Below are 23,235 nucleotides of genomic sequence, written 5' to 3'. Positions count from 1 at the left end.
GCCTTAACTTGGGCGGGGGGGTGCGTGGCATGATAGAAGTTGGTTTTCCAGGTTCCATGGCTCAAAGCTATTTGACTTTAAAACTAAAGAGCAGCACTTTGAACTGTACCAGAACCAAATAGGCAGCTAGTGTAGCTCTTGTTTTCTAAAACCAACTCCAAGCCTTTTTTGCATAAATTGGAGCATCTCAGCAGCCTTCAGATAATGTAATACAGTGTTGTGAATGGGATCATATCAAGGATCACAATGGCCAAATCTTATTTTTTTAAAGAATAACTGCAAAGCTGTTAAAAAGTGATGTGCCATACAGGAAGTCTGACCTTCCAATCATAGCCTTGGTTTGAGTTGCACCCTCATGCTGTGAATCTGCTCTTTCAGGGGCAGTGCAGCCCAATAAGGCTGGCTCCTTATTCCCTCATTAACTATATAATTAACAATAGCACTTTCTTCTCGTCTGGGTTGAGTTTGTATTTAATTGGCCCTCATCCAGCACATTCTGCAGATGCTTAGCCAGGGCTTCAGCTGGTTATCCTGATCCCTCTGTTAAGGAGAACTAGAGATGGACACTTATCAGTGTATTGTTGATACCTTACTTCAGTCTCTCCCAATGGTTTCATGCTGATAAACAACACTAAGGATGGACAAGAACCTGTGGGATGCCATAGCATCAATACCAAGGCTTCAAGCAGTTGCCCCCTCACACCATATTCTGGAATCAATAAGTTAAGTATGAACAAAAACACCAGAGCCTCCCACCCACCCACACACAGCCAGTCTATGCACTTGGTTGATGGCACTGAAAACTACTGAAAGATCCTGCTTAAGTTCAACAGGGTCCAACTCCCCCATCACTCCCCTGGTGAAACCAAGACCATTTTGTACTCAGGCAGCTCTGACTCTGGATCAGGCCCATAGCCAGGATTTTAAAAGTTGGGGGGAATGTTAAAAAGTCAGGAGGCACTTAGCATCTCCCTATCCACTGCTGCAGTAACTTAGGGCATCTGATTCAGGGTGCCTGACCTTCCTTCCTTCCCACCCCTACCACTGCTTGAGCAACACTGTTGTGAACCAAAAGATTTCTGGTCCCAGCCCAATCTTTACCTTAAGTGCCTCTTTTTGTCCACAGACAGGTTGCAGTGATGGTCAAAAGACTCTGATGGTCAAAAGACTCTGATGGTCAAAAGACTCTAGCTGTATTTTGTATGCACAAAATTTGATGATGAGTCATATATCAGGAAAATGATTACACTGTTGCACTAATGTTTCCTGTTGTTTAATTTTGTACCTTTAGATAAGCATTCCAGAGTAAACTTCACTAATATTGTTCCTCTAGTACTCCTGATTTTTTTTTAGTTAGAATCCACTTAAAATTATATTCAAATAAAATGAAAATGTAATTCAGATAACTTAAAAACCATTTCATTTTTAGGTAGTTTTTCTTTTCTGTAGGGTTTGGAAAGAACTTAAATTAGCTGTTAGAAAATAATTGCAGTGGCAGCAAAGGGAGAAGATAAAATGCTTTGATTTTACAAAGCAACTTTTATTATTTTAAATTGCCTGGTTTCTCGCCTTTGGTCCCTCAAGGATTTTCAGTGGCAGAAGGCACATCCTTTATCTGGAATCTTCCAAATCCCAAAGACAGAAGAAGTGAGTCTTTGTACACAAGGATATTTTTCAAGGATGGCTATAAAGAACTTTTCTTCACTCCTGCCTTCCACACTGGTTGAAGTCTTCGCTCGATTTACATAATTAGATTATAAAATAAATGAGTTAGGGCTAACTTGTGTGACAAATTGCTCAGCCAGCCTGCCTTCAATATAAGATTCTTTTTTTATTAAGCAAGGACCGGATGTTTCTTGAACTATTTTTGGCACAGAGCTTTCGTTTTGTGGTAATATTTTTTTTAAATTGTGAATGTGAAGCTTTTTTTTTTTTTTTTTTAAAGTCTGGTATTATAAAAGTGGATGACATTAAACAGCGTGGCTAATCCTTTCAAAGCTTGTTGACACAGCTAGTTCTTCAGGAAACCAGGTCTGCTCTTAGACGGCTGAAAAGGTTCAGAAAGGGCAAGAGGACAGAGCTGCTAAGTCACGGAGAATGAAACAGTCACAACATCATCTTTAAATGGTTTAGCAGTTCTCTGTGGGCTGAATTAGACGTACTAGGGCAGTTACATTTCATATTCCCATGTTGCTTTGCTGTGTATAACAGAGGCGGAAGATGCACACAAAAAATATGTGTGCAAATGGGGGAAGTTGAACTCTACCCCGCCCCCCCTTTACCTCACCACATTCTGTTTCTTCAGTCACATTTTTCCTTGTCTAGTTCTAAAACCAGGAATTAATTGTGAAGAAAATTCCTGAAGCAATGGTGTCAGAGTTCAGTTCCCCTCTGCTGCATGAGAACCAGCTTGGTGTAGTGGTTAAGTGTGCGGACTCTTATCTGGGAGAACCAGGTTTGATTCCCCACTCCTCCACTTGAGCCTGCTGGAATGGCCTTGGGTCAGCTCTGGCAGAAGTTGTCCTTGAAAGGGCAGCTGCTGTGAGAGCCCTCTCAGCCCCACCCACCTTACAGGGTGGTTATTGTTGGGGAGGAAGATAAAGGAGATTGTGAGCCGCTCTGTGACTCTGAAATTCAGAGTAGAGGGCGGGATATAAGTTCAATATCTTCTTCTTAATAATAATAAACTTTTATTTATATCCCGCCCTCCCCGCCAAGGCAGGCTCAGGGCGGCTTCTTCATGTAACCTTTGTATTTAAACCCTTACCTACTAAAAAACAACAACAACAACAACCCACACACATACTTTTTGTGTGAAAAAGACAGTCACAAGTGTAAACAAACATGTCTGCCCTCATTATGTTTAGTTTGTCCCCACTGGGTCAGAAATCAGTAAAGAGGAATTCAGTCAGAGAAATCTGCTGTTAGATGGTAATCACAATCAAAATGTGTGTTGATAAGCTCGTCCGTGGATGGCGATAGGTTTCACATGATAATGGCACATGGTGGATGATCCTCACGCACTTAAGTAACATAGGGCATGGACGCAAGTCCTTGTGTTACGTACCCTCAGCAGTGGCTGGTGAGGCACTGTTGGGAATTGCCTGCTACCATTTGTAGGTGATTGAAGGAGCAAGGGGAAGCAAATTCTTGCTGGCCACCCTTGGGAAATGACCACTGTATACTCCAGTAGTGCCAACTGAGGAAATCTGAAATCATTCTCAGAAGACATTTTTAAATTATTGTAAGGTTTATTAAGTTCAGTTATTACATTTTGCAAAAGGATGTGTGTGATGATGGCGAGGAGGCTGTTTTATATCAGTGCAGTTTTGTCTCATGCAAAAACTCTTTTGCATGCTTCTGCTAACCTCAAATACAAGCTAAGCAGAGTCATACCCTTTGAACCCATTGACTTCAGTGGACTTTAAAGGTATGACTTTGCATTAAGCTGAATGTTTCCACATCTAAATGTGACAGACAAAATAACACTAAAAATAGTCCCTACAAAACTCTTAAAGGGGCTTGTTCAATTACTTCCTTTATTCTGAATTGGAGAAGATCTCTTCTAAATAGTGTGCATCCATTGGACAAGTATGCCTGGATGAAAAAGGGAATACTTCCACAAACTGATTAGCATGTGCTTCCACAGACTGATTTACAAAACAGCAGGATGCACCCCTCTGGACTGAACGAGGTTTCATTAATGACTTCTTCAGCTCACTTCCAACAGCGAGTATACTTTCAGCAATTCGTGTTTGGAACCCAATATGAATGAGCAAAACTTCAATTTTGCAGACCCAGCCTGCTGCTATTAAAAAACATTCTCACAAAAGTTCTTGAATTTCCAGTTCTGCTAAGATAAATGCTATTCACTTTTTAAAAAAAACCCCAAAACCTGCTTCTGATCTGTGCTTCACAAAGGATTATTGTGCTCTGATTAGCACATTTGGGCAAATTCTTGTTTCTGTATCTCCAAAAGTGGGATGCTAGTGCTAATGGATCCAACCACTCTCCAAAGAGTCTTTCTGCAGCATAAAATGCCTCCTTCCAAGCTAAGCTGCTCTTCTGTTGGAGAAAGAGATACTTAAGTTGAAGAAAGACTCCTTGGAGGATTCCTCGGTTGGTGGAAGAACCATTTAAACTGAAAAACACCTCCTTAACTGGAAGAAAGCTTCTATCTTTCAGTAGGAGGACAGGAGTGGGATTCAAGCCACTATATCTCAGGTGTTTTGTTTTGTTTTTTTAACACAAGGTAAATTTTTACCGCTTTATGACTGAAACTGTCTGCAGGCTGTGTCTGATACAAACCTCTGTACCATGCCCAATATTTGCTAAAGATTTCTGTATAATTCAGAAAGTCTTTACAGCATATTGTGAAACTTTGTTGTTTCCAAGGAAAAGCCTTGTTTGCTGTTGTGGTTAGATTTATTCAGCATCTTTTCTGGGAAGAGAAGCAAAACCTGAGTTGACTTAATTAATGTGGCAAGTGAAGTGTTAGGATCATTTACTGACATTTTTTTGAGCACAGTTTCTTACCCAACACCACTGTAAGCAGCAAATACAAGAAATTAGCTGCACACTTGCAGACAGACTTCCAGTTTTTGAAATGATAACTAGGGTAACAGTGTCCACTGCTGGCTGATCAGGTAATTGCACTGCACGTAATAGAACAAGGCTGTCGGCCTGTTTTGCTGAAGGAACAAATTAGCTGCTTTCTAAATTAGGCGTGCTGGATTGTGGTGTAAATCTTCTAGAAGCATTCCAGTTACACTTTCTGCTAATAATATAGGAAGAAAATCAAATTAGTTACCTGAAGAGATCCAATAACTCTAGATTTGCACTGTCTGGTTCATGATTCCTGGAGGGTTTTTGTTTTTTAAGAGCATGGAATCATTTATTATTGTCCAGGATTATTAGTTTTCCTTGTAGCTCTCTTTAAAGGCCCCGCACAGAGAGGATCTTACCTATCCTGTCCAAAGTGCAAAGCAAGTAGAATTTCACATTCAGCTTTTTAATTACATTTTTAATGTGTGCCATTTAAACTTTCCATGTAGCAAAAATGTCAAAAGCCTCCTGTATCATGTGTAGGAATTCAAGCAAGAATTGCCTTGTCGTTCAAGCCCAACAACCATCTGGTCCAAAAACTGTCTCCATCAAATTAGTTTCCTCTGGGGAACTCACAAATAAACCATGATGGCAATGGCTTCTTTCTTGTTCTTTGCCCCTCTTAACACAGAGTTTAAATTTTGTCATCATAGCTAATATGTACTGATGTACCTATCCTCCATGAATGTATCTAATACTTTTAAGAAATGCTTTCTAAGCTATTACCGCATCACCATATCTTAAACAAATAATGAATTTCATAGGCCAGTTACATATTGTTTGCAATACTTTGTTTTGTCTCTCCTAAGTCTGCGTCCAGTCAGTTTTGTTGGGTGATCCAGAACTACCTTATTTTAAGGGGGAGAGGGAATCTTCCCATTAACAAAGGCTTCGATCCAGTGGTGATTCCATGGGGTACAAATATTGCTCCTGGGGAACACGGGACCTCCAGGAACAGCAGCATAAGAGAGGGAGTTGGAAGAGTGCAACAGGAAGAGTGCTGTGACTCAGTGGTAGAGCATCTGCTTAGCACGCAAATGGTCCCAGGTTCAGTCCCTGGCATCTCCAGTTAAAAAGGAGCAAGCAGTAGATTATGTGAAATACCTCTGCCCAAGACCCCGGAGAACTGTTGCCAGTTTGAGTAGACAATATTGACCTTGATGGACCAATGGTCTGGTTCAGTATAAGGCAGCTTCATGTTCATGCATGGAAGAAAAAGTCAAAATTTGTCCATCTATCATTTATATACTTCTATTATTCCTTCTTTCAACCTTTCCTCAACTGAAAAGCCTCAGAACTTCTGCACTTTTTTCATATGGCGGATGCTTCAATGCCCTTATTATTTTAACTGCTCCTTCCTGTAGCCTTCTTCAAACTGCACGTTGAAATCAACACATGTAGAAGGGGAGCCAAAATGAACGTGCTGACTCTGCCTTCTTCATGTGCAGGATCACTGGACCTGACCATCAACACATCGACAAAGTATTTGGGTCTAAGCTCCATCCCGTGATTAGGGACTCTGCTTTTTAATGTTCCCAGTCACTAGGATTTTGTCAACAGATGTACATCCTGTGCTAACAGTTTGGCAGTCATACATAGGCAGGGATGGGGCCAGCATGCTCATTTTTATTTCCCTTCTGTGTGCATGGATTTCAGCACACAGATGTCATCTGGATAGTGCTATTGCCTTTTCCAGTTGCTCTATATCCTTTTTGGTAGGGGAAGCCAAAACTGGCTGTGGTGAACAATTATAATGTGCATAGTGTGTAAGTGGGGATGCGCAAGGGAACTTGAGATGAGAGAGAAATCCCACTCCCCTGCTAGTCCCTGCTTCCTCCTACAGCTTTCTGACCCCGCCACACCCTCTTTCAGGCCTAAGCAGAGTTACAGTCTTCTGAGCTTCTCAAGTTAGAAGAGTGTGAATGAGTTTAGGGTCTTCCTACTTATCACTGTGACCCCAAGATCTTACTCCTAAGTGATGATAAACAATTCATACCCCATTACCATAAATAAAACAAGGAATAAAGCAGAGGATAATGTTAATAATTGTATGACACATTATATTCAGATTCAGGTGGGGTAGCTACAGGGCTCTTTTTTAGCAGGAACGCACAGGAATGCAGTTCTGGCTGGCTTGGCATCAGGAGTGTGCCTAATATGCAAAATGAGTTCCTGCCGGGCTTTTTCTACAAAAAAAAAAGTCCTTTGTGAAACAATGATGATGTCAGGGGGTATGGCCCTACTATGCAAATGTGTTTCTGCTGGGCTTTTTCTACCAAAAAAAAAAAAAAGCCCTGAGTAGCCATGTTGGTCTGAAGCAGCAGAGCAAAGTTTGAATCCAGTGGCAACTTTAAGATCAACGAAGTTTTGTGTGCATGAATTCTTCTTCAGATAAATTATATGTAGAACAGTGCCAGGTCCACAAGACAGGTAGCTGGGTGGGGCCAGGGTCAGGGTGAAGCCTGGGAAAAGTCAGTGGCAGGATCATATGGCAAAAAACCATATAGCGACTGCTTTCCAAACAGGCCTCAGATTCAGTGGGAGCTCACAGGAGCACAGCTCCTGAACCTTTCTGAGAGTTCCACCTCCTCCTTCTGAGAATTCCACCTCCTTGTCCATTGAATAGTATGTGCAGCTGCATAACAAACCCTGGATAAGCCCAACCACCTATTTTTCTACAAAATGACCCCTGTTTCCATATAATCATGTTGCTCTGCGACCATGAACCCAGCATTCTTTTGATTCAACAGAGCTTCTCTGTGAGTGAGTGTGTGCACACACATGCACTAGGGTTGCCAGTTCTGGGTTGGGAAATACCTGAAGATTTTAAGGGAGGAGCCTGAGGGATGGTGGAGTTTGAAGAAGGGAGGGGCCTCAGCAGGATACAATGCCATAGAGGCCGCCCTCCAAAGGAGCCATTTTCTCCGGGGAACTGATTTTGCTTATCTGGAGATCACTTGTAACAGCAGGAGATCTCCAGGTGCCACCTGGAGGTTGGTAACTGTAGCATGCATGCAAACAAACGCACACTCTTATATGTTCCGGTATGTGTGAAAGAATGGATTGGAGTTTAACTCAGCAAGCCGACACCATTGTGTGCTTCTACTGGATCCATAGTTTAAGAATGCGTACTAAACAAAATATGATGGGCCCTGTGGCACAGAGTAGTAAGCTGCAGTACAAGCTCTGCTCACGACCTGAGTTCGATCCAGCCTTCCATCCTTCCGAGGCTGGTAAAATGAGTACCCAGGTTGCTGGGGGTAAAGCGTAGATGACTGGGGAAGGCAACGGCAAACCACCCTGTAAAAAGTCTGCCGTGGAAATGTCATGATGTGACGTCATCCCAGAGTTGGAAACAACTGGTGCTTGCTTAGGGGATTACCTTTACCTTTACTAAATAAAATGCTGTTAATGAAAACAATTTGGGCCCAGGAGAAAAATGCTTCAGCTGACAAACCAATTACATTAGTGTTTGGGGAAAAGATAGGAACAGAAGCATAAGAATTCACATGCATAATATTTTAATCCATTTTCAAACATTTTTTTTTTAAAAAAACTGAACATTTTTTGTTGTTGATAGCTTTGCAGGTCTGCGTTGCCGTTCCCAAACAAACGGCAACCCCAGCAGAGCAGTAATACCTCATCCCTGCTTAAGACCTGGATTTAGATCTCTCTAACTGAAAATGGGTCTTGCATGCAATTAACATTGGCCGGATCATTTCCACAGTTAGTTATGTTGGAAACACAGGGGAGATGACAAGATGTGTTGTTGGTTATAATCCTTCCCCTATCCCTGAATAAACCTTGAATGACAGCCAGATCTTAGCTTAGGAATGGAAGTGTGAAACTATTTCAGCATCTTGGTGGTGGAGCTTAAAAAAAAAAAAAGCTTTCAAGGGAATAAAACAACAGCTTTCTTAGAAAACTCATTTAAAGGCCATTTCAGACACTGACTTTCCCTTTCTGCACAACTCTGTGGGCTGTATATTATAAATGACTTTCCCCCTCTCATTCTAGCTAGGAAATTGGATATTTCCCAGGGTTGGGAGTAGTCGTTGAGCAGAACTGACTGGCTAACACTTCCCCATGATGGAGTTAATTAACATGTGTGTCCTGAGCTGTTAGAAAAGGCAACAGTTTTTGTTCTGTGTGACCTGGATTCATGAAACAGCCTCAAAAGGATGCAGCTTTATGTTGTGAGATGAGGAAATTGTATTCAGTCACAGCCCTTTCAATGCAAACGTATGGAGAGCCCAACGTGTGCTGACAGCTTCCTCTTTAATTCTGTTTATCAGGAATAATTTTCACATTAGATAACAATTCAATGACAATAAAAACCTCCATTATATACAGAAGGCATAAGACTGAGGCCATTTAGATGCTAAAAAAAGCAGCAGAATATAAGAATGAGAAATGCCTCCTCTGCATGGCCTGCACAGGAGCTCTAACTGCATCAAGGAGGCAGTGGCTGGTCCCACAAACCCTTTGTTAACCAGGCTCTATCATTAAGAAATAAATGTTTTTTTGGAAAACATGTCATGCTTATGTATATCAACACCTACTAACAACATTGTTAGGATGAACAGGTTTGTTATACTGTGTGCAATACCCATTTCTTATTTTGGTGTTGTTTTCCATTTATTAAAAGTCTGCCGTGAAAACGCTGTGAAAGCAATGTCAGCGGCCCCGTGGCGCAGAGTGGTAAAGCAGCAGTACTGCAGTACTGTGGTCTGAACTCTCTGCTTACGACCTGAGTTCGATTCCAGTGGAAGCTGGATTCAGGTAGCCGACCCAAGGTTGACTCAGCCTTTCATCCTTCCGAGGTCGGTAAAATGAGTACCCAGCTTGCTGGGGGGAAAGTGTAAAAGACTGGGGAAGACAATGGCAAACCACCTCGTAAAAAAAAAAAAAAGTCTGCCATGAAAACCTTGTGAAAGCAACATCACCCCAGAGTCGGAAACTATTGGTGCTTGCACAGAGGACCTTTTCTTTTCTTTCCATTTATTTCTAGAAACTTAATTTTTAAAATTTGCATTCAGTATCACGTGCTCATTTTCATCCTTACTTTGGTTTTCATTTTTCTTTCAATAGCAAATACTTTCCCATTCCAGCTGTATTTTTGTATGTTTCCAAGCAGTTCAGGTGAAATTTTGAGAGAATGTACCCCTAAAAAGGTAAAGGTAGTTTCCTGGGCAAGCACCAGTCATTTCCGACTCTGGAGTGACATTGCTTTCACAACGTTTTCACGGCAGACTTTTTTTTTTACGGGGTGGTTTGCCATTGCCTTCCCCAGTCATCTAGACTTTTCCCCCAGCAAGCTGGGTACTCATTTTACTGACCTCGGAAAGATGGAAGGCTGTGGAATTCACTGCCACAGGAGGTGGTGGCAGCCACAAGCATAGCCACCTTCAAGAGGGGTTTAGATAAAAATATGGAGCAGAGGTCCATCAGTGGCTATTAGCCACAGTGTGTGTGTGTGTGTGTGTGTGTGTATAAAAATTTTTTGCCACTGTGTGACACAGAGTGTTGGACTGGATGGGCCATTGGCCTGATCTAACATGGCTTCTCTTATGTTCTTATCATTCATCCAAATTTCAGGCAGATAAGTTGCAGGGTCGGCCTTGGATCCTTTGGCACCCTAGGCATGGCTAGCTACTTAGGGACCCCCTTCTCTGGGGTTGGTGTGGCCTGATCTCTCCATTCTATTCTATGGGCCCATGAGATAGAATGAAGAGATCGGGCCGCCACTGTGGTATGACCCCAGGAGTGCAAAAGCAGGAAGAAAGCCCTGCCGCCTGCACCTGTGGGGACTCCAAGAGGCCCACATAGGAAGAACTCAGAGAGGCAGCCAGGCTGGCCACGCCACTGAGTCACATGGGGGCATCCAAGATGGCATTCCCAGAAGGCTGGTGCCCTAGGCAATCACAAAGTTTGCCTAGTGGCAGAGCCAGCTCTGCCCAGTTGTATAGGCAATTAGAGACAAAAAACTATTTCTGGCTGTGGGGAGGGCGGGGTTTCTCCCATGTAACTGGGAGTTTTGAAGAATTGTACCTCTCTCTTCCAAGGGAACATACGTACCAAATGTTAGGCAGATGGAAAAATACATCCCTGTTGGATAGGCAGGAGGTGACTTTGGCTACCCAATACAACAGGTAAGGTTGCACAGTGAGCAGAGAGACTGGACTTTGTTTACATAAGAAAGTAGGGGACCTGATAAAAGATCACAATATTATTGGAACATGTTTAGCAAGACTGATGTTCCTTGCCTATTCTGGGCATGCAAGGATTGGATGGCAGTGCAGCTAGATACACTACCACCTCTGAGTACTCCAGGCATCGGAGTGTGGATTTTTCTTCCTTTCCCTTAGCGATCAGCTTGATGAGATGGTGGAAATCATATTTCCAGGTCTTTTTTAAAAGTAGCCATGGCCAATGGAGGTGGTTGGAAAGGCAAAGGTGAGAAGACAAATGGTACAAAGGAATAATCTTTTCTCCATGCAGCTTTGTCAGGGAAACATCTGGAAGATTCTCCCTGATGCAGCTCCATGTGAAATACATAGAGGTTATCCAATCATTAAAGTTTCTTCCTTTGTACCTTTTGTCTTCTTACCTTTGTTCTGCCTTGGAGCATCCCCTTTTTTTCTGAGGCAGTTGGTCAGCACAAAACTACATATTCTGTGATCTTTTAAACCAATGTTTTGTTTTGCTTTTACTGAATACAGGCACTGGGGCTAGAATGTTGAGAGGGAAATTCATGCAGAGGAAAGGAAAGGAACCTCTTAGCCATTTTCCTCCCAAGTAACTTTTGCCCCTGCAAGGGAAATTTTCTTACAGATTTGTTGTGTGCTTTTGTGTGTGTGTGAGAGAGAGAGATACTGCACATACATTATTGAAAGAAATGCTGACTTGCTTCTGAAGGTGGACGAGTGTAGCATTTTTCTGTATTCCCCATTCCCCAGCAGCGTACAACACCACTTGCAGTCCAGTGGTTGCAAGCAAAACATTTGCCTATGTCTAGCAAACCTTATTGGAGAACACAATAGCTGGAGGAAACAAAAATCAAAGATGTTTCAAAACCAGTGAGTCACAAATGTGACTGTTGTGGGAAAATGCAGGAAGAGCTATCAATATAATCCTCTTCAGTGGCAAGATCTGTGCTACTGTAGATTAGAAAGCACACCTGACAATTACATTACTGGCAGACTTACGGTTCCCCCTCTTTTCCCCTGATCTCTGTGAATTCTAAGGCAGGAAACTGGGTTGCAGAATAATAGCAAGATCCAAAAATTTTACATGCTATAACAATGCTAGTTAAAAAAAAAAGTTTCATTTAAATATTGTATTAGTTAGTACCCAAATGTACGTGCCTGATATATGTTTTACAGCCTGCTGTGAGTTCAGATGTGCTGGATGGCTTCAAGAACACATATTAAGCTACAACCTAGATATTCCAGCATAAGCTACAAGCTACACAGCTGTAAAGCTACTTAGTTTTCTGTTGTCCATTTTCTTTGTTTGTTGTTTTGTTAAGGTTTATATCTGTTTTGTTATATTCTTCCAGAGGGTTCCCCCCATCAAAGAGTAATGATGTGTGCTTTTGCCATTGCGTTATCTGCACTGAGGTTTTGTTTTGTTTTAATTGGGTGAATGTAATGCTCTGTATGAGGTTATGGAAGTTTTTGTAGTACCACAGCTTGTTTGCTATGCTGGTTTTCTTCTGTAGACAGTTAAGTTGCAAATATACATGCAGTGCTATGTCTCAACAGCCCGTGGTGTAAAATTCATTGAGAAGGCATCATTTGCACTGCACTGCACTGCACTCCCGGATCATAGCTGTCACTGACTTAAAGCAGATCATTACCAAAACGTTAACAGCATATTTTACAAAGTTTCTGAAACTTTGGATTATCAATAGGTAAAGGGTAAGAAGCTGTGGAGCAGTGATAAGTTGGACAAGGCAGGAAGGAACTAAGAGAGCAAGTTTGGTGTGGCGGTTAAGTGTGTGGACTCTTATCAGGGAGAACCGGGTTTGATACCCCACTCCTCCACTTGCACCTGCTGGCATGGCCTTGGGTCAGCCATGGCTCTCACAGAGGTTGTCCTTGAAAGGGCAGCTGCTGTGAGAGTCCTCTCAGCCCCACCCACCTCACAGGGTGTCTGTTGTGGGGGAAGAAGATAAATGAGAGTGTAAGCTGCTTTGGGACTCTGATTCAGAATGAAGGGCAGGATATAAATCTGCGGTCTTCTTCTTCTTCTTCTTCTTCTTCTTCTTCTACTCTGTTCCCACCTCAAGCAGATGTAGTAGTTCTAGGTGCTGTGCATTAACCCCGCAATTGTTCTTCAGGGATCCTTGAAAGACATACAGTGTCAGCCAACATTGCTTTGTCCTAAGGGAGAAGTAGAACAAAGTTCAAGCTCAGCAGCACCTTTAAGACCAACCTTTAAGTTTTATTCAAGGACCAGGTATAAGCTTTCATGTGCATGCACACTTCTTCAGATACAATGAAATGGAAATTACCAGTTCATACAAAAGGGTGAGCAGTGAATTCGCATACAGCATAATAAAGATGTTCAGCAGAGTCAGGAACCAAACAGAAATAACAAGCTTAGTTTATATGGTTACCATTTGTTTGGGTTTAATTCTGGGAGGGGGAAAATATAGTGAGGGAAATTGATGGCAGACAGATGTATCCTTAATAGTGGAATGCTGAGAGTAATTAACTGAGACCCTGCTATTAAGCTCCATCCATCTCCACTCAATCATAGAGGTGACCTTACAGCATCTTCTTCTTTGAAGGGGGGAATTGGCTGTGTAGAGTTATCTCTCCTGTTCCCAGACCAGAGAAATATATTTCAAATTACATTCTACTATTAGCATCTACTATTCGAATCTATTCTTCCAACTAAGAAATAAAATAAAAAGGTCCTTCTGAGGGATGGTTAGAATACAGATATGAGAGCTGAATGAGGTTAGCATATCTTGTGAGATAAGAAACCAATATCCCTGTTAAGTCCTGGGGATTCAATTGTTCTGAATGTTGTAATAACTTGCAACTCAGAAGTTTCTCTTTCTAGTCTGTTCCTGAAGTTTCTTTGCAATAAAACAGCTACTTTGAGATCACCATTTGACTTTTCTGGAAGGTTGAAACGTTCTCCTACAGGTTTCTCAGTCTTGAGATTCTTGATGTCAGATTTGTGTCCCTTTATCCTTTGGCATAAAGTTTGACCTGCTTACCCTATGTAGAGAACTGAAGGGCATTATTGGCATTTAATGGGCATACACAATGTTAGAAGTTGAGCATGTGGATAAGCCTGAGATGGTGTAGTTGATGTTGTTAGGTCATTGCGTTGTCCAGGTATATGTGGCAGCAAAGTTGGCATCTGGGTTTTTATTGCAAGCTCTAGTACCAACAATTAATATGGCTTTAAACATAAACATTCTTATGATCAGATTCCAAGGCCGCCTTCCTGCTTTTTGCCTTCAAGAGAGTCATTGTGCTTAAGAGGCTTGGGCTAGTATCTGGAAGACCCAGGTTTGACCACGTGCTCTGAAAGCATGCTGGATGGCCTTGGGCCAACTATACTCTTAGCCTAACCTACTTCACAGGGTTATTGTGAGGATAAAATGGAGGAGACGAGAATGAGAGAAGTTGCTTTGAGTCCCCACTGTGAAGAAAGGCAGGGTATAAATGAATCAGATAAATAACAGTTGATTTCAGACTCTCAAAAAGTTTCAGAAGACTTGCACCGTTAAGAAGACCACATACTGATTAAAGACAGGTTATATCTTCGGTATACCACTGATAGTGTATCAAGTGAGATTTTTTAAAAAATAGGTAAGCAATGTAGTTTCTCTTGTAGGGCAAAAAGGAGAGACAGAGAGAGACACCATTTTATAAACCAGATTTAATTTCTGGATCTATCTATCTCATCTGGTCTACCTGGTTTTTTAAATTTATATAATACCTTATGCTCATTCTACAAAATGTATTTTGGGCTCACCGTCTGTCTATGCTTCTTTTGATATCTCCCCGCATAAAGTTATGACCCATAGTCTACATTTATTGACCTCCTTATCCTGATCTTATTGTTGATTACCATTATTTATTTATTAAAAAAATACTTAATAATTGTCATGTCCATAAATTAGGATTTTAAGATCGATGTTGTGTTCCTTTCCTGAAGTCTCTTTTATGCATTTGCATTGGTAATGCCTGAGTAAAAGAAAATATTTTTTGTCTTCAATATATTTAGCCCGTAGCAAAATTCATAATTACACTGTTCAATCTAAGATGACAACTTTTGATAGTTTAACAATAACTTAGCAGGAGGCTTTCCCCCAGGTTTACAGCCTTGCACATCAGCAGCTAAAAGTAATTTCAAGTGTATTCAACCATTATTGAACAATTCAGGTTCCAGTATTATTCTGACCCACATAATGCTCAAATGCATGTGCTGAGGGATCTTCACTTCAAACAGATGCAGACTGGTTTATTTCTGTTCTAAAATGATTGATAACAGATTCTCCTGACTCTGTATAATACTTTATCAAGAGTAAACAATGGCCACATTCTTAAAGCTCTACAAGCAGGTTAATCAATAATATGTACAGTGCCATCCTGTGCAGAGTTACATCCTTCTAAGTCCACTAAAGTCAATGAGATTAGCAGGTGGTAACTCTACTTGGGATGGCACTGGTAGTGATTGTCTGAGCCACAGGAAATACTGTGATGAGTCTGGTCTCAGTTACAAAGAATGGACCTCTTTATGGGCAATTGATGTGCAATAAGATACTTCTTTTTAAAAAAACTTGATGGCTGTAAATCATTATCCCTTGCCTTTGGAAGGTGACCCTTTGGGGGCAGTGGGAGGAGCGGAAAACATTTTGCAGCAAGATTGAATTTGGACAGGGACTTTGTTAGCAAAAGGAATTAATACCTCTGCAATAAATCAGAAATATGATCCATAAATCAGACAGCATTATTTTGGCAGAGCCAGGGTAGTGGGACTGGGGGATTTCAGTTTTATGTAGACAGAAGGAAGGAGAGTTCTGGGAATCTATAGAGAAGGAAACAAAGAAGTAGGAGAGATAAGGAATGGTGTGTGGGGGGGAAAGAGATGGGTGCCTAGTTTTTCTCACTGATGTGGTGAATCCATACCTCGGTTCTACCTTCTTAGATTGGTCACATAATACCGACTGTTCCTCTGCACAAAAAATTCTCCACACTGTAAGCTGGGTGACAGATGAAAGCATTATGGTCTATATTGGGGGCCTTTTTGTGCCTGTGGGCACTAGTGGAATTCTGATAAAGAGCAGTGGGTAGAGTCAGAAAATGGCTGCCACCAGAGTCAGAGCCAGTTACAAAATGGCTACCACAGGAGGTGGGGCCAACAAAAAATGTTAGGGATTGAGATTACTTTAATAGTAACCCTTCAACATTTCAGGCAGAAGCTCTATTTAGATTTATATCCTGCCCTCCCCGCCGAAGGAGGCTCAGGGCAGCTCATAGCTAATAAAATCACAATGAAGCAATTCAACCACATTAGTTACATATTTTAACAAGATATCATAGTTTAACAAGATAACTTGAATCTGCACAAACAGAAGCCTGTTTGGAAAATGCCCCACCTAACCCTGTCCACTTTCTAAAAACCCTTGACTGGCACCAATAAAGGTGTTGGCAGGCACCTTTATTGGGAACCCCTGATCTAGTTTTTCCTTAGTGTTTAAGTGCAGAGTATTTTTTAAAAAAAGAGCATTAGGTCTCAGGAGCTCCTGCGAAGCACAGGTTTTATCAAAGTAAGAAAATGATGGCAGAACTACCAAAGGAAAGTTACTGAATGGGCAGGAAGATGGTAAGTTGGAACCTGAGGGAAAGAAGAGTTGGAAGAATGAGAGAAAGAGGGCTAGTAAGAAAGTAAGAAATGACTCAGATAGGCCTCAAGATAGGTGAGACTTGGGTGGGAAGAGGACCAGGCAAATATCTGTATCTAACAGGCCAAGTTGGCAGTTGAGCAGAAATGCCAAGGGAAGAGGAGGGGGTACATGCACATGCAACTGAATATTAATCTGCAGTAATATCCAGATTTTTGGCAGTGGGTTGCTAGTGTAATAATTAATGTGAAATGTTACTAATTAGCATTTTGAGTAATGAGCACAGTTAATTATTACGGTTTACTTACTGGGCATGATTCAGCATAATAGATGCTTTAGTTAACAGATAGCCTCAAAACACATTTTAATTGATGGTGAATAATCTCTTCAAAAGTTAGAATTGCGCATTCAGATACTAAGAAGGGCTACTCCTCTGCATTTTCAGGTTACAAGAATATTCTTGCAAGTCACAGTGCTGTGAAAGTCCTGAGTCTATATTTACTCATGTAATAATGTAAATCCATTGAAGCCAATGGGTTTAGATGGGTATAACTCTGCATAAGACTGCACTGTAAATGTGGTCTCCTGCAAATCCCAAACTTCATGAAAATGTTCCAAAATCCAAATACCAACCAATTCCATTGATAAAATAGCAATGAAAAACTGGCAGTTCCATCCATAAAGAAATATCCCCAAAGTCTCAGAACAGCCTATCCACCAAAGAGCCCAAGAAGATTAGTGCCACAATTAATTCTGTGAAAATCTAGGTACTCTCAAGTCATGCCTGAATTCTACTCATTCTTGCATCTTATCTAGTGGTAGTCCCATCAGATTTTTTTTTAGATATTAGAGAGATTTCCATGTTGACAGCGAATGTGAATATTCATACCAACGGCAACTAATATTTCTTAGGTTTCTTTGCTGATTATAATATGTCAGCTTTCTTGAGTAGCTGTTTAATTTTATAGCACTTTGCAGAAAACATGAAAAATTGCTGTACAGTGCCAGTATTCATTCAACAAGACATTTTGATGATTGCAACAACTGTACATTTTTGAGATTCTCCTGATATAATCCCTAGGAATGAACTGATGAGAAGTTATGCAAACATTGCCGAGGATCTGAAAGAGCATTTTCCTCTCTGGAGGTTTCCTGTTTCATCCAGATTGTCTTAAATCAGAAATTAGTGAGCCTTTTAATGCAGGGTGTTTGCACTTGGACTAAATCTGTAATCATAGCTTGTTACTTGTCATATAGACAGTCACTCCCGCCACTTTTGGAAAACCCATCTGCTTTCAAAACCCTTGCTCTGGCTGGGAGTGCATATATTTCATCCCAGATTTAAGACAGCAGATGGCTCTCTTGAGTTTCCCTGCAGCACCCAACACTGTAAACAACTATCCTGCATTTCCAGATTGCAAGTAGGGAGAGTTTGTTTTTGTTCTCCAGGCTATTTAAAAAAAAACACATCTCCTTAACCATATTCTGGTGTTGCCTTTTATTTCCTTCTGCCCCATGACATTCTTCCTCCCCATTCACTGCATCCTAGTCAGAAAGGAAGATACACACACACACGTACATGCACATAAGTATTGGGATGAGACTGCATGAATTACCATTTGGAATAAAGGTGAAAATTCATATCAGGGGCAACTACAGAAATATGTATATATTGAAAATAATATTTGTCGGTGACTTTGCTGACTAAAATATGTAACCTTCTAGAGTTGTTTAAGTAACTTTACACCACTCTGCAAAGCAAAACCCAATCTGTTTACATAACAATAACGGCTGCTTAAAAGAACATTAGGAATCCTTGGGATTTGCTCTTATTTTTTGTCTTGTACATCAGATTTTTTTTAATAAAGTTGATACTGGTAGATGAATGGTGTTATGAAAAGGTTGTCTTTTCACTTAATATAGGTAAACAAACTGCACAAATGTCATGGCTTACAAATATCTATAACATTGGAGGGGCAAAATAATTGGGCAAAGCCTAAAAAAATAGAGGATTTTTAAAATTCTCTCCCTTTAAAATCAATGAGATCTAAGTGTGTGATTAACAGTGTGATCCTGAATACAGATACAGACTTCCAAATCCACTGACATCAATGGACTTAGAAAAGTGTAACTCTGTTTAGGATTGAACTGTAAATTTGGCTTCGTCATGTCTGTTAAAATCCTGTGTATGAACGTATAGCTTTTTTTGGTGAACAAATTACAGCTCAGTTATTCAGATTATTCACAAATATCAGTTAAGTTATTCATTTTTACTTTAATTGAAGAAGAACTGATAAATTATTCAAAGGTCTACAGAGAGTCCTTGTTTGGGGTGGAATTTTTTTGTAAAATGTGGGACACTTAGGTATAAGATCATTGGCAATATCTTTATTTTCTATTGAATAGCATCTTTAGACTCTGGCTCTCTTTCCTAACTTGAAGAAACCAGAATTCTTCCTTTGTAGAGTTTTTCATTTCATTTTGGTGTCTCATACTGTGAGTGGGTATTTCAGAGCTTTGTTTTGTACTGTCCATGGTCCTGGACAGAGAATAGATTTTGCAGAGCAGTGTAAGAGAAACTTTTTCTGCAGAACAAGGCTGTTTCTAAAAAAGCTACTCCTTGAATAAAGCTCATCCATGCAGAAAACATAAAGCCTTAATAAGGAATGCACTGTGGTATGCACTGAAGAGGATCTTTAAATTAGTAAGATACAGATTAAACAACTACCGCTTAATGCCATTAGATTGTATTGTGAATCATAGCAAATGTGAAGAATTCCTTGTCCTGTGATAATGCCCAGTATTAACAATTCCCCCTTAACTTATTTAGGATCACTTAAAAACCCTATCATAAATATACCTGCCAGTTCTAACTGAAAATGTACTTCCCATCTCAGTCTTATTTTTAAAAGAACAAAATAGAGCATGGAATGGAAACTGAAACATCTCCCATATAAATGTTATACTTCATGAATTAAAGAACTTCACAGGGTACTGACTGCTATTTTTAGAACCACAAAAAAGCCAGCTAAACAATGTAATGTGTTGAAGTTTGTATTTAGAAAATTCTAGTAGATGTGCTTTAACTTCAGAAAACAATGCTGTGCTGTTTTTTCCCCAACTAAAGTCAAATGCAACAAGCATACAAGTGTGTATACAAACACACACACATTTATAAACAGCTCACAGGTTCCACATTTTTCAAATGCACTGAATAAACCCTCACAACCTGGACACATTGAGCTTTAGCTCTGTGAATATTTCATTGGCCTTTTCTGTACATGAGGCTTAAAGGAAGTTTTTTGGGGGAAGGGGGTTAACTGTGGCAGAGCTAGTTTGCATGGCTGATTGGGAAACCTTGGCATAGCCCGGATAGGAAGTTCCAGTAAGGGATTTACTTTCCACATCTATGGTCTGTGTTTGCTAAGGTGGGAAAAAAGAAGAGCTATACTACATATATTAAGTGGCAAATGGGTAGCAACTTTTGCCCTGTATGAGCTGCCATTTTTTTTCTGTAATAAACAGGCAGAGTGTAACTAGAGTGTGCACTAATCATAATTACCACTTGAACGCTTGGCAGACAAGTTAATCACAGACAACTTGGAATCTCCCCGCAAAGCTCAAGAATCACTAGCTAGAGCCAAGCTCCAGTCAGACAGTGTGATGTGAAACCTGTTTATGCTGCCACCACTCCAAAAACCAACGACTTCACTCTTCCCCCACTCCTGTGGCGGAATCTACAACCCTGTGTAGGTTGTTTACTCTTTGTTCAGTTTTGAACTGCACAGACCCAGCCCTATTTTTTCCTTCCCAATATACTATGGTTTTTTCTTTTGTTTTTCTTGAGTCCCTGGGGCTTTGTTGTGTCTGTACCTGTGCAGTTGTGCCTCAAACGTAAAAGTGCATGTCAGCTGGTGATTTTGTTTGGTTCCAACTCCATCCACACTTATTTGTTAGGCGATAATTTTTACAACACACCTCTTTATATATATATATATATATATATATATATATATATATATATATATATATGAGGTGTGTTGTAAAAATTATCGTTCAAGTGGTAATTATGGTTAGTGCACACTCTAGGATATATATATATCCTATGGAAGCGTTGTTCCTTTCTCCTCCCTCCTCCCCACCCGCCTGGAGTATATGTGCTCTTTCCACCCTCACATCCCTCCTGGTTTCCTTTTCCAGGGAGACACAGACAAGCTTGCAGAGATCACGAGCCAAGGTTGCCCTGGGCGGTCTTCGGGGCAGACCCAAGAAGCCACCGAAAGCCGCGAAAGCTTGGGAAGACCCCCAAGGCGTCCCTCTCCCGTCCCTTCCCGGCTCGGGCATTCTCTCATTCAGCCGCGGGAGCGGCGTGTCTAATTGAGACTTGCAGACGGAGTCCGGGGAGGTGAGGGCGAGGCTGCCGCCGCCGAGATGGAGCGGCGGCGAGTTGGGTTGGGGGCTTCCTTTCCTCTCCGCGTCCAGGTGATCTGGCGAGATGGCACCTGGCCCACTCGCGTGTTTGAGTGCTTCTCCGAGCACCTTAAGAAGCCGTGCATCAGCATGGGGCATCAGCATGGCTGTTGGGTTCCAGAAAGGTCACTCTGCTGTCCTGCCCCCCCCCCCCGCCCATTTCTTTCGAGTCCATTTCTTTCTTCCCCTCCCTGCCCGCAAGTTCAGAGCAGCCCTTTCTTCTCCCTTGTATCTTCGCCACCACAACCTTGGGAGAGAAGGGGCGTCACGGGTCCCGAAGTGGCCCCGCTAGGTTCCTGGCGGTGTGTGTTGAGGGGGCTCTGGAAGGCAGCGTCTAGAGCCGCGCTGGCCCCAAAGGAAACCATCCCAGGGGTTGAGCGACTGCCACGGAGGGGAAGCCCGAGTTCCGGGCGTGTGTGACGAGCTGAGCTTCGGGTCGGCGCGCCAAAAGAAAGTCTGTCCCCTTTAATGGGCGACGACAAGACGCCTCCGTTCGAGGCTTTTCCTTCTTCCCGGCGCGGAAGGTGAACTTGGCAGCTTCTTCCACCGCCGCGCGCCGAGTCTTCTCGGCTGGGGCAGGGCAGCTTGTGGCGGGAAGGCGAGAGACGGGGGGAGGAGGAAGGGAGAACCCAAACAAAACCAGCCGTCTGCGGCTTTCCTGCCAGCAGCCGGAAAAGGCAGCCCGACTGCCCTCTTTCTCCCCCATCCTGCCCCGCGCTGAGACTTTCCAGGGCGGAGAGAGGCACATTCAGATGACAGCTTCTTTCTCTTTCTCAGGCACACGCGTGCAGCGACTCTCACTTTCTGGCTCTTCGTTTCCTTCGCTCTCGCCGCCGCCCGTGCCCTCTGCGCGCTCTCTCGTGTACAGGGCTTTGCCTCCCTCGCGCACTCCGGCTTTCTCCCTCCCCTCCCCCCCCCCACAAAAAAAAAAAAAAACCACGCACCCCACGCGCACGCCGCGCACACAAAAGCCCCATCGGAAGCCGAGGAGTGGTAGCTCGTGGCTCGCTCTCTCTCCCAGCGACAGGCAATTTCCTCCAGCAAATTGCAGGGCGCTTTTTTTTCTCGCGCGCTCGCTCTGTTCCTCCCCCCCCCCCAGCCCACCTCTCTCTTTGCCTTGCCCCCTCCTCTCCCCTCCCCTTTCCCTCGGATTCTTATTATTTTGTCTCTCCTTCCTTCCTCCCCCTCCCCAGCCCCACCCCAAGGACAAATCCCCTCCCTCAGTTGTCTGGGGAAGGGAGGCTGGGGTGTCGTGTGTGTGCGAGAGAGAGAGAGAGAGAGAGAGGAGCGCGCGGAGGGGAAGGTGGGGGGTGTCGGCTAGGGTGGGACTGGAGGGCCGGGATTAAGGCTCCTTCTCCGGAGCCGAAGCGCGCGCTCTCCAGATGCGGCTTTCCGAGCCCCTTGGCGGCAGCCCTGACGAGGAGGACGCGGCGGCCGGAGCGAGAGCGGCGGCAACAGCCATGGCATGAGCCGGTGAGGGGGGTGGGGTGGGGGCGCGGGGCGCGAAGAGGAGAGAAGAGAAGCCGCAGCCGCCGTGGGGCTGCTTGTTGCTGCTGCGCGCTGGGCGGCCCGAAGCCCGAGGAGCTCCATGTGGTGGTGACCGGTCGGCCGCGAAGACTTCTTCTCTCTTTTGCGGCGTGGCCCTTCGGCCATGGGTTCCCGCCTAGGCTGAGCTTCGTCCCGCGCCCGCCCGCCTCTCCGCTCGCGCTTGGCCGGAGCGCACGCCAGAGCCGGCCATGGCTGCGGCCATCGCCAGCGGGTTGATCCGGCAGAAGCGCCAGGCGCGCGAGCAGCACTGGGACCGGCCCTCGGCCAGCAGGAGGCGCAGCAGCCCCAGCAAGAACCGTGGGCTTTGCAATGGCAACCTGGTGGATATCTTCTCCAAGGTCCGCATCTTTGGCCTCAAGAAGAGGAGGTTGCGGCGCCAAGGTGTGTGTGTGTGTCTGGGCTCGGGGTGTGTGTGTGTGTGGGGGGGCGGCCCGAGGGACAAGCTAGAGGCAGCAAACTTGACCTGCGGTTTTAAAAAAATCCAAAGCCACCATGTTTTAAAAAGAGCGCTGGCAATGGGAGAGAGAGTCCTGTACTCGCTGTGACTGGTAGGTCATTGTGATGCCCATTTTGCAGACGGAACTGGGACAGCCAAAAAGGGCTTGATTTATCTGAAATACCCACACCCCAAATCACTAAGGTGAATCTGCTCACACAGCTATTAAATGACTTCTTAGGGAACTCAATGCCCCCAGATGTGATGATGACAAGTCGATTTAAAAGGGGAGTTGTACAGG

At 43.0% G+C, this 23,235-nt stretch overlaps 1 protein-coding gene across 2 annotated transcripts in view; it reads left to right on the top strand.

Moving 5' to 3' along the window:
• The window catches only part of FGF14 (fibroblast growth factor 14), a 446,676-nt gene that overhangs the window by 262,607 nt on the left and 160,834 nt on the right, over positions 1–23,235 (top strand). The window contains exon 1 of one of the 2 annotated variants that reach the window (XM_060233674.1): positions 22,575–22,879. The exons of the other annotated variant lie outside the window; for it this stretch is intronic. Within the exon in view, the coding sequence (XP_060089657.1) occupies positions 22,687–22,879 (193 nt within the window). The 5' untranslated portion in view covers positions 22,575–22,686. Of the gene's footprint in view, positions 1–22,574; positions 22,880–23,235 lie in introns of those variants that run through there. 2 annotated transcript variants of the gene reach the window in all.

This window comes from Heteronotia binoei, chromosome 3 (genome assembly GCF_032191835.1).
Source record: "Heteronotia binoei isolate CCM8104 ecotype False Entrance Well chromosome 3, APGP_CSIRO_Hbin_v1, whole genome shotgun sequence".
In the NCBI taxonomy this organism is placed as follows: domain Eukaryota; kingdom Metazoa; phylum Chordata; class Lepidosauria; order Squamata; family Gekkonidae; genus Heteronotia; species Heteronotia binoei.
Note: the sequence above shows the minus strand (reverse complement) of the source record. Positions and strands in the feature narration are given on the sequence as shown.